The 11,094-nt window shown below is 66.9% G+C and overlaps 2 protein-coding genes across 5 annotated transcripts in view; both read left to right on the forward strand.

Moving 5' to 3' along the window:
- Positions 1-5,441, forward strand: part of SNAPC4 (small nuclear RNA activating complex polypeptide 4) — a 23,074-nt gene extending 17,633 nt beyond the window's left edge. The window contains exons 17-26 of the mRNA XM_004388690.2: positions 48-324; positions 1,052-1,122; positions 1,549-1,632; positions 1,893-2,000; positions 2,242-2,269; positions 2,647-4,247; positions 4,483-4,563; positions 4,676-4,815; positions 5,083-5,188; positions 5,274-5,441. Coding sequence (XP_004388747.2) covers positions 48-324; positions 1,052-1,122; positions 1,549-1,632; positions 1,893-2,000; positions 2,242-2,269; positions 2,647-4,247; positions 4,483-4,563; positions 4,676-4,815; positions 5,083-5,188; positions 5,274-5,441 — 2,664 coding nt within the window. The remainder of the gene's footprint in view (positions 1-47; positions 325-1,051; positions 1,123-1,548; positions 1,633-1,892; positions 2,001-2,241; positions 2,270-2,646; positions 4,248-4,482; positions 4,564-4,675; positions 4,816-5,082; positions 5,189-5,273) is intronic.
- A 2,374-nt stretch (positions 5,442-7,815) lies between these two features.
- CARD9 (caspase recruitment domain family member 9) overlaps positions 7,816-11,094 on the forward strand; it is a 9,545-nt gene continuing 6,266 nt past the window's right edge. The window contains exons 1-4 of one of the 4 annotated variants that reach the window (XM_023742625.1): positions 7,816-7,879; positions 9,676-9,879; positions 10,172-10,309; positions 10,770-11,074. In XM_023742625.1, coding sequence (XP_023598393.1) covers positions 9,696-9,879; positions 10,172-10,309; positions 10,770-11,074 — 627 coding nt within the window. In that variant the 5' untranslated portion in view covers positions 7,816-7,879; positions 9,676-9,695. The other 3 variants (XM_004388644.2, XM_023742626.1, XR_002825916.1) reach the window with 3 other exon arrangements.

Genomic DNA, 11,094 nt, shown 5'->3' on the forward strand with positions numbered 1-11,094 from the left:
CGCCTCCAGCCCCGCACCTCCATCCCGATGTCTTTCCTCTCCTGCAGAAAGAGAAGCTGAGGCAGCCGCCCCGGCCCAGCCCGGACCCAGGGCCCAGCTCCACCCTGAATGGGCCCAGCCAGGAGGGCAGCCCACCCGGGCCCTGTGGGCAGCGCCTGTGGCCCAGCTCCGCCCTGAAAGGGCAGCGGCGCCAGAGGCAGAGACGCGCCCTGCAGCGGAGGCTCCTCAACCGCCGGCTCCTGATGGCCGTGAGCCCCTGGGTGGGCGACCTTGTCCTGCCCCGCACACATGGCCCCCCGAGGCCCAAGGCAGCACAGACAAGAGGTGCTGATGGGGCCCTCTGGGAGCCACCTGGGGGCTGGGGCTGGACAGAGGAGGGACGAGGGCCCACACCTGGGGGAGGTGGCCCTGTGAATGTGTAAGCTGGGGGCGTCGGCACAGGCCTCTCCTCCAGCTAGTCCCACCAGGGGTGTCTGTGGGGGTGGGGGGCTGCCAGTCAGGAGCAGGGTGCTTCTCCCAGGTCACCACACATGGGGGCACGTGTGCGGGGGCACAGGTGCGGGAGCACGTGCGGGGACACGTGTGGAGGAACATGTGAATGGGAACAATATACGGGGACGTGTGCAGGGCACGTGTGTGGGAACATGTGAGGGCATGTGTGGGAACGTGCAGGAACAGTATGCGGGGGCACGTGTGTGGGAACGCATTTTCAGAAACGCATGGGGGCACACGTCTGGGAACACGTACAGGGGTGTGTGTGCAGGGGCACGTGTGTGGTCCGGGGGGCTGTCTGAGCCCTCTCGTTAGTTCTCAGAGGGTGTGTGGCTTGAGGTGGGGACTGTTGCAGAGGCTTTATAGGCCAGCCCAGGCCAGCGTCCCCTCTGGTGGCTGCATCTTTCTCCTGAGTCGAGCGCGTGTGGGGCGACTGGGTGGGGGATTCCCTGAGGTGGTGGGAGGGACCACCCTGTGTCCCCTTGGCCTATCCCACCCAGTGCCCTACCCAAGTGAAGAGACACTCTGCTGCAGCCTTGTCCCTGTCCCCTGTCCCCAGCTGATGGCATCTGGAGGCAGCTGCAGAGCACCTGCCTGGCGAGCACGCCAGTGTTCACCCTGCTGATCCAGGTGAGAGGCCACGCGCGGGCAGGCAACTGTGCCGTTTGGGGGACAGTAGACGGGACAGTGACTGGGGGACAGTCAACTAAGCGGTAGTTAACGGGGGCGTTGGCGGTCGCACGTTCACCCCTTTATAGTCCAGTTCTCTAGGTTTTGGCCGCCGTGGCTGGGACCAGAGGCCAAAAGGGGAAGCAGAGCCGGGGCCTGAGGGGCACAGCGCAGGGGTCGGACCTCAGTGGTCCCCACTGAGCCGCATGATCACTTAAGTCCACATAAAGCGGTCATTGCCTCGGGTCAGGGACTGCCTGTGGGCTCAGCCAGGGCCTCCGGGGCTCTGGGTCCGAGTCTGAGAGAAAGTGAGACACGGCCGACTGGCGCCTGCACAGTCTCGGCACTGGGGTTGGTGGGGCGGGTCTCCACCCTGCCTCCTCTCAGCTCTTCCAGATCGACGCCGACGGCTGCATGGAGGTCATCCGTGAGAGGAGGACCCCGCCACCCACCGCGCTGCACCGTCTGCAGGTGGGGGTGCTAGGTGGCCCTGTTCCCCCGGCATGGTGCAGGGCTCCTCTGGACAGATTGCCGTTTGTCCGGCCCAGGAAGCAGGGTCTGCCTAGAGGCTGTGTTGCGCTTCCAAGATGGGGGCATTTCCCAGGCTCCCTGTGGGGAGGGTCCGAGGCCACTGTGGCACGGCACCTCATCTGTGCGGTGGCCGCTGGCTGGGGCACAGGACCTGGTGCTGATGACTGAGCCTGCTGGCCACCGCTGTTGTGCCCCATGAGCTCTGTGAGAGCCGTGCTGAGCCAGTCACCTCTGGCGGCCCAATGACCCAGGTCACTGGGCTGAGGACCACGTCCAGCTCCCCAGACAGCCAGGCCCCCACCTTCCCCGTAACCCACGCTGCCCTCGCCCTGCTACGCGGCCCCTCCTGAGGGCACCACTGCAGGGAGTGAAGGGGGAGGGTCTGAGGGCGGGGCCCTGGAGGACTTGGACCCCTTCCTCTGGCACCCACTCCCACGGCCAACGTTCCATGACTGTGCTCAGGGCCTCATCCCCGGTACACACAAGGGACAGGCTGGTCCTGGCAGGGTGACAGAAGATGCCAATGACCAACCTCTCCCTTCTTTTCAGGCGCCCCTGAGTGCCCAGCACTGCCCAGGTACAGCCCTGCATGTTTCTGTCCTTCCATGTGGTCCAGCCGGGAGGCCAGTGGCCACTGGTGACGGGGTCTTGTTTGAGTGAGTCCCACAGCAGGGACAAGTGCCTGGAGCGGGTCAGCCCGGGTGCCGTGGCATGGCCAGCCCAGCTCCAGAAGGGAGCCCCTCCCCAGGCCAGCAGGAGCAGGAGGGCACAGTGGTGGCAGACAGGCCAGGCTTCCTTGGGGCATTGACGGGCCCCGGGGCCGCCGTGCGGACAGCAGGAACAGCAGCTGGGCTGTGGCGCCCAAGCCCCTGCTGGGCCTCCCACAGGGCTGGGAGGGGCCGGGCACCGGGCACGGTACTGGGTGGCAAGTCCACTTGTGTTGTTCGTCTGCAGGAGAAGCTGTGTCAGCTCGAGAAGCTGTAACACAGAGCGCCGGCCACAAAGGGAGCGGGGGACTTGGACCCCTCTGGCCCGAGTCTGCCCCACCACCAGTCCCTTCGCCAGCCCCCTCAGGCCCCCGGCCCAAGCCCAAGACTGTGTCAGAACTGCTTCGGGAGAAGAGGCTGCAGGAGGCCCGGGCCAGGAGGACCACCCTGGGTGCCAGGATGCTCCCCGTCCAGCTGCTAGTCTCCTCACCTGGGGTCCCCCTTCCCACTCTGCACCCAGCCCCCCAAGGACCCCCAGCCACAGGACCGACCGTCTGCAACTTGGCACTTGCAGGACTTGGGGCCCCCACAGGGGCCAGCTCAGGCACTGCTGGCTCTTTGCAGGCGGCTCAGACCCCTGTCAAAGAAGAGAGACCCTGCGCCCTGCAAACCTCAGCCCTCACCCCCGCAGGGGCCAGGAGCTCAGCCCTCGAGACTTCCAGAAGCCCAGCACTGGGCCCCATCCTCAGTCAGCAGGGTGGCCTGGGCCAGTCACAGACCCTCAGCGCATCGCGGAAGCAGGGTTGGCCCGAGCTGCCACCCCTCCTCCCTGCAGCCCCCAGCCCTGCGCAGCTGCCTGCCTTCAGCCTGGTGCCGGCCCGTGTGACAGCCAGCACCACCCTGCCCGTCACCTGGGTGCTCACGGCCCCAGGGCTGCTGCCCGTGTCTGTGCCGGCCATGGTGGGCCTCCCCCAACCTGCAGGGACCCCGGCCTCAGGGCTGTCAGTGACTCTGCTGCCCTCCCCGGCTGAGACTCCAGCTGGCCAGTGCGCCCAGGCCTCGCCCCCCGGAACACCCCCAGCACTCCACAGTCCTGCAGAGGTGGCTGGGGACTCAGTCTCTGCCTCAGGGGGGCCTTCTTCCCCGGGAGTGGCCCCGGGGGCCAGAGAGACTGCTGCGCCCCTTCCACCACCCAAAACGTCCTCCCAGCCCTTGCTTCTGTCCGGCCACCCTGAAAAGGAGCTGCCCCAGCCCAGCCACCCGCCTCCCCATGGTTGTGCTGGCCCAGTGAGCAGTCCAGTGGGGACACCTGGGCTCCCCTCAGGGACAGGCTGCCCCCCAGCCTTGGAGAAGCCGCCCTCACCCCAGCTTGGTCCCAAGAAGGGCACCCTGGACACAAGCCTCCTCTCCCCCGAGGGCACAGCGGACACACACGCGTGGCTGAGGGGGCAGCAGGGGGTGTATGTGCCACCTCTGGGGAGCAGACTGCCCTACCAGCCCCCTACTTTGTGCACCTTGAGGACCCTGTCCAGCCTCCTGCTCCATAAGGAAGCCTTGGAGCGCAAGGCCACTGCCCTGGTGCCCGGCGGGGTGGCGGAGGGTGAGCGTGGGCCCCCGGCCGGAGCCCTTCAGGCGGCACTGGGGATGGTGCATTCGCGGCTCAGGGACAGCCCAGCCTACCTGTTGCTCAAGGCCCGCTTCCTAGCGGCCTTCTCCCTGCCCGCGCTCCTGGCCACGCTGCCCCCGCACGGCGTCCCCACCACCCTGTCAGCCACCGCTGGGCTGCTCCCCGAGAGTGAGGGCGAGGACCTGCGGGAACCCGAGCCCCCTGACGGGGAGGGGCTGCAGGTGAGGTGGGCACAGGGAAGGCCAGCCACGCCCCCCGCGCAGCCGCCTGCCGGGTGTGCGTGTGGCCGTGGGGCGTGGGTGGCAGTGGTAGGGAGTGCGACCCTGGGTGGGTTGGTGCCGGTCCTGAAGAGGAAGCAGCTGGCCGGCTTCCTGGTTGCGGGTGGACTCTGGTGAGGAAGTCAGAAGGGAGGCCCCGCTCTCTGGGCCGGCTCCTGGCCACACCGCCTCATTTGAGGGAGCTGCTGGGGGTGGAGGCTGCTGCTTCCAGGACCCCCAGTTCCGCGTGGGCCCAGCCAGCGGGGGCATGGCCACACCTGTACTACATGGGCACCAGGTGGCTCTGGGGTCACACAGGAGTGCTCTTAAGCTGTTTAGGCAAAGTCACTTGCCTTGTTCCCTGGGAACCCTGAGGTGGCTCCTGTCTGCAGCTCAGCCAGGGCGGGGCTTGTGGCTCGGGCCCCCCTGCAGGCTCTGTCCAGCCTGGGCTGCTGGGATGGGGCAGGCCCCTGTCCTCAGGAGGAGCCCAGGATGTCCTGGGCTGTGCAGGACGAGAGATGCCACCCCAAAGGTCTGGGCACTGGACCCCAAATATGGAGGGGACAAGGCCCTGTCGTCCCCCCATAAATGTGTACAGCTCCCTGCCCCGCCCACTGGGGCCCCTGACCGAAGGGTCCTGTGGCAGGTGTCTCAGTGTCAAGGGCAAGCTGCCGGGGGGGATTGTTAGGGGGTTCAGTGGGAAATCCATGTCACCAGCTCAGCCAAGGGCCCTCCCTTCCCTCACCCCCCTCCCCCAACCTAGGCCAGAGGGTCACCCTTCCCCCTGCTTGTGTCTCAGCCAAGCCCAGGTCAGGCCTCAGCCCCCAGCTGCCTGGACACCCCCAGCGACCTCCGTGCGCTCAGGACGCGGCAAGGCCGCAAGCGGAGGCGGTTGTCCTGAGCAGGTGAGTCCAGGGGAGGGAGCCCGTCTGCACCCGCCCTCAAGGCTCTGGGGCCCTGTCAGCGTCTTCGAGGGCCCACCTCCCACAGCCTTCGTCACCCCAGGGCCCAGACGGTCTCCCCAGCGTTGGCCTGGAGTCTGCCCCAGTGCCTGCCGACCGTGTGTCTGTGGGGTCTGCGGGTGTGCCTGTGGCCTTCTGGGGCCCCGACACCCGCCATCAGGGTTTGCTTGTGTTCCAGGAGGACACACTGGCCTGAAGCCACCGCTGCTGCTCAGGATGGGCAGAGCCGCCTGCCGGAGCGGCCGCCCAGCACACAAGGGAAAGGGCGGACTGTCCTTGTCCGCCCCGCATCCTCCTTGCGTCCTCTCACCACGGGGCTGGTTTGGCCCCAACTGAAAATCTGAATGTTTGGGGGAATAAAGAAACGTTCTATTTTTTTTATTGAAAAGCCAACAAACTACAGACCTTGCTCTGCGCTGTGCTGTCCTCGGGGGAGAAGCCGGGGGTGGGGTGCGCAGGGGCTGGTGGCTGGGCCCCTCGGAGCCTGGGCCATGGAGCCCGTGCTGGGCCGGGGGAGCCTGGGCCGTGGAGCCCGTGCTGGGCCGGGGGAGCCTGGGCCGTGGAGCCCGTGCTGGGCCAGGGGAGCCTGGGCCGTGGAGCCCGTGCTGGGCCAGGGGAGCCTGGGCTGTAGAGCTCGCGCTGGGCCCGGGGAGTGGAGGAGCAGAGGGTTGGTTCACGAGCAGCTGGTCTGCTGGTGTGGGCTGAAGACAAAGAGCCACCCAGGCCCTGCACTTTCCTCACGCTTGGGCATGGCCAGCAGCGGCACAGCCTCTGGGGCCCTTGTCCTCCTGTGCGGCATGGTCTTAATGTCACTTCTTGATTTTTAAAAAAAACTGTCACCATGGAAGACTTCAAACAGAGAGAGGTGGACAGAGCCCATGTGCGGAGCCCTGCGCCCTCGGCCCATGCCCTCATCCTACACCCCGTGCCCTCACCGTACGCCCTCGCCCCGTGCCCTCACCGTACGCCCTCGCCCCGTGCCCTCACCCTGCGCCCTCGCCCCGTGCCCTCACCCTGCGCCCTCGCCCCGTGCTCTTGCCCCGTGCCCTCACCGTACGCCCTCGCCCCGTGCCCTCACCCTGCGCCCTCGCCCCGTGCCCTCACCCTGCGCCCTCGCCCCGTGCTCTTGCCCCGTGCCCTCACCGTACGCCCTCGCCCCGTGCCCTCACCGTACGCCCTCGCCCCGTGCCCTCACCCCGCGCCCTCACCGTACGCCTTCGCCCCGCGCCCTCACCCTACACCCTCGCCCTGTGCCCTCACCCTACGCCCTCGCCCCGCACCCTCACCCCAGCTCAGCAGCCTATGCACAGTGCCGGCCCCTCATCTCACCCTGCCCCAACTAGCGTCACTGCACGCCTGCTCCAGCTGTCACCCCAGGTTCTGTGTGCCCAGTACGCCATTCCCTAATTCTCGTTTTCTCCTGACACGCTCTGACCTGTGGGTTTTTTAGACATCTGTTTGACATCCCAGCACTCAGATTTTCTGCGCATCTTACCTTTCCTGATTCCCAGTTTGAATCTAATGTGGCCAGAGAACATGACGTTTTTATCATTTAGTTCTCGAACACACACACGAGGAAGACACCATTGCCATTCTCGTTACACAAACCGAGGCAAGTTGAGACGTCGAGGGCCTGGCAGCACCTGGCTCAAGGTGCTCGGCTGTGTCGGGGTCGCAGGGCCAGGAGGCAGAGCACAGAAGCCCCCAGGGCAGGCCAGATCCAGTCAGAGGAGGGGCTTGGTGCTGCTCAGGAAGGCGCAGTCAGGAGACACCTGCTCCTGGTTGGAGCCCTTCCTGCAGCCGCCAGGCACCCCCTTCTCGGCAGCCATTGCATCAGCCTGGCCTAAGGCAACTCGGCCAAGAGGACAGGCTGGGTGAGGTGCTGGCCTCTGGGATTCCCCGCGCCCCAGCTGGGGAAACAGCTTCTTCCCAAGAAGTGGCATGGTCCACCCTGCTGCCAGCAGGCCTTCTGAAACTTGTTTGCGGAGGCCACATGAGTCCTGGGAGCCTGTGTCGCTGTCCCCATGTGTGGGTGGGGGAGAGGAGTCGCTGAGTGAGGGTGCCAGAGATGAGATGGCTGTGGAGGGTCGGGGTGATGCTCCTGGAGGGTGTCTGAGCTCCCACAGGGGCTGTGGGGCCCTCTTTGGACCCCACAGTGTAGGCCTTATCCCTGGCAGAGTCCTCCCCCACCTGCATTCTGGTGCTCGGCCCCCAGCTCTGTGCTGCGGGTTCCTGAGATGGCCAGTGAAGGCGTCAGGTACAGAGCATCCCCCGCTGCAGAAGCCTCCGGAAGCCTGTGTCCCGGCCAAAGCTGTTGTTGGACAGTGGCTTCGCCTGGTCCAGCCCCAGGAGGGCCTTTGCTCTCATCTCTACCAGCAGGCACCACGGCCCAGGGGGCCCCATGGCCGGAGGCTGGAGGAGGCAGGAGCTCCAGCACTTTCCTCTGAGAACAGCACTCCCACTTCCCTGCGGGGCACGTCAGGGCAGGCCCTGTCTCCCTGTGGGGAGAGCAGCACCCACCAGGAAGTGCTGGGGCCTCGGCTCCACCCTCCGCCAGCACCAGGCTGCAGCAGCGTCCCCTGAGGCAGAGCCTCAGACGGCCCGCGGGAGGCGTTCAGCGCACAGAGGACCCAGGTAGGCGCCCGCGCCCTTCTGCAGAGGTGCTAGGAAGACACCCGTGGCTCACTGGGTGGTCATTGTCTGGGTGCTGAGGCTCCCTGAACGTCCGTCGGACAGACAGCACCCCTCTCTCTGCCCTCACCCCCATAGCGCTCGGTGAGTGCCTGGGCATTTCAGCCCACAAGCCATGGGATGGGGCGAGCTGGAAAGGCCGGGAGCACCTGGGGGTTGAGACCGTGCTGCCTGTGGTGATTGATGTTCTTATCCAGCCTTCTTCTGCCCCTGGGCCTCACGGGGTGGAGCGGAGGCCAAGAAGGTTCTCAAAGACCAAGACTGTGGCAACCCCACCCTGGGAGCTGGTCTAGACAGGTCTAGAGTCTGGGGACCAGGGGCTTTGCTAGAGGCTGTGCTGAGGGCTGGGGGCTCGGTCCCCACACCCAGGGGCTCTGTCTGAGGCTGGGGGCTTGGTCCCTACACCCGGGGACTCTGAGGCCGGGTGCTCGGTCTCTACATTCCGGGGCTCTGTCTGAGACTGGGGACTCGGTCCCCACACCCGGGGGCTCTGTCTGAGGCCGGGGGCTCGGTCCCCACATCCAGGGGCTTTGCTAGATGCTGTGCTGAGGGCCGGGGGCTCGGTCCCCACACCCGGGGGCTCTGTCTGAGGCCGGGGGCTTGGTCCCCACACCCGGGGACTCTGTCTGAGGCCAGGGGCTCGGTCCCCACACCCAGGAGCTCTGTCTGAGGCCGGGGCTCGGTCCCCACACCCAGGGACTCTGTCTGAGGCCGGGGGCTCTGTTACCACACCTGGGGACTCTGAGGCTGGGGGTTCAGTCCCCGTGCCTGGTGATTCTGAAGCTGGGGGCTCGGTCCTTGTGCCTGGGGACTCTGAGGCTGGGGGCTTGGTCCCCATGCCGGGGGACTCTGCCTGCAGCCAAGGAGCTCTATTCCCAAGCCTGGGGACTCTGCCTAAGAGCAGAGAACTCTGTTCCCACACCCAGGGACTCTGCCTGAGCCAGGGGCTCAGTCCGCACACCTCGGGGAAACATGACCACAGGCTGCTCTGGGAGCATGGCCAGGCCTCAGAGACTCTGCCTGTGCAGGTAGAAGGGCCATGGTGGGGACAGCATCCCCCTGCCTCCCTGGGCCCCTGAGGAGTGGCCAAGAGCCAGGACTCAACCTGAGGGGAGCGCGGGAACGGTGGTGGCCGGGGGCCCAGAGCCTGGAGGAGGTGGTGAAGCAGCATTCCGGGCCACCCGTGGGCATGCCCACGGCCCCTCCCTGCATGCCAGTGCCGGGCAGACACCCCGGTGGCCCCTTCCTGCTGCACCGTGGGAGCACGGTGCAGCTGCTGGAGGGCCGGGCGCCCACCCTATTGCGTCATCACCCCGCCGGCCAACAGAGGGGGCACGGGGCTGGGACAGGAGCTGGCGTGACACAGCCCGTTGTCAGTCCGGGGAATGAGGAAGTCCACACGGCCAGGCTCCCATGGGGCTGCGAAGGCGGGAGGGTCACATTCCAGCCTGCACCCCACTTCCTGCCAGCCCAGACACCACCAGCCCACGACTGCTCGGTGAGGTTTGTCCGGCCGGGGCGGCACCCGGGCCAGCAGCCCCTCCCTTCGAGCAGGGCCTCCACGGGCACAGGACATGGGGGTGCCTGCCTGCCCTGGCATCTCTGCAGGGTGACTGGGGGGAACTCGGGGGCAGACAGAGAGGGGCAGGCACCCCGAGAGGCTGTGGCCCTGTTGATCTGATGGGCAGGGAGGCGGGGGTGAGGCTGCAGCCTGCCCGTCCATCTGCCCACCACCACAGGCCACGTGTCCCCTCCTGGCATGTCGGACTATGAGAACGAGGATGAGTGCTGGAGCACCCTGGAGAGCTTCCGGGTGAAGCTCATCTCTGTTATCGACCCCTCCCGCATCATGCCCTACCTGCGCCAGTGCAAAGTCCTCAACCCGGACGATGAGGAGCAGGTGCTCAGTGACCCCAGCCTGGTCATCCGCAAGCGCAAAGTGGGTCAGTACCACAGCCCTGTCCCGTCGGCATGCCCCGAGAGGCACTGCGGAACCACAGGGGTGAAGTCGTGGGCGGTGACGTGCCAGCCCAGAGTGCACCCACAGGGCCTTGGGGAGACACCCAGCCCCTCCTCCCGCCGGCCCTCTGAGGGCATCCCCCGCCCCAGCGCCTCTGGGCGCCCCTGCCCCGCTCCCCACCAGCCCCTCTGAGGGCATCCCATGCCTCAGCCCCTCTGGTTGCCCCCCCACCCGCCCTGGCGCCCCCACGCTGCCCCAGCCGCCCCTGGTTTCAGGTGTGCTCCTGGACATCCTGCAGCGGACGGGCCGCAAGGGCTACGTGGCCTTCCTGGAGAGCCTGGAGCTTTACTACCCACAGCTGTACAAGAAGGTCACCGGCAAAGAGCCAGCCCGCGTCTTCTCCATGATCATAGGTGGGGGCGGAGCCAGGCCGTGGGGGCTGAGCCAGGCAGGTGGGGGCGAGGTGGGTGTGGGTGGAGCCTGGCAGGTGGGGGCGGGGCCAGGCAGGTCTCCCAGCCTCTAAGTGGTGGGTGAAGGAAGCCCTGGCTGGGTAGTGTGGAGAGGCTGCGCCTTTCCAGGGTCAGGACCCCTCCTGTGTCTCCCGGTACTCGTCACGGAGGGCACAGGCTGGAGGAAGGGGCGGGTCCGTCAGGCCTCTCTTTTCTGACTCGCTGGGTGAACCCTGACTGTCCAGGACCAGCTCTCTGGGCCTCCAGGAGTGGGGGAGTCAGGCCGGGAGGCGGAAGATGACCTTGGAATCTCGAGCCCGTTGGCGGGAAGGGGAGATGCGCCGACGGGCCCTGTGCTCTTGGGGCTGGTGGGAAGCTGCCGGGGCTGTAGCCTGGGCCTCACCTGCCGGCCCTGCGGCCACAGACGCCTCAGGGGAGTCGGGCCTGACGCAGCTGCTGATGAGCGAGGTGCTGAAGCTGCAGAAGAAGGTGCAGGACCTGACTGTGCTGCTGAGCTCCAAGGATGACTTCATCAAGGAGCTGCGCGTCAAGGACAGTCTGCTGCGTAAGCACCAGGAGCGCGTGCAGCGGCTGAAGGAGGAGTGCGAGGCCTGCGGGCGCGAGCTCAAGCGCTGCAAGGACGAGAACTACGACCTGGCTCTGCGCCTGGCGCGCCAGAGCGAGGAGAAGGGCGCGGCCCTCATGCGCAACCGCGACCTGCAGCTGGAGGTGGGCTCCGCCGGGACCGG

The sequence above is a fragment of the Trichechus manatus genome, unplaced genomic scaffold (genome assembly GCF_000243295.1).
Source record: "Trichechus manatus latirostris isolate Lorelei unplaced genomic scaffold, TriManLat1.0 scaffold00214, whole genome shotgun sequence".
Lineage (NCBI taxonomy): Eukaryota > Metazoa > Chordata > Mammalia > Sirenia > Trichechidae > Trichechus > Trichechus manatus.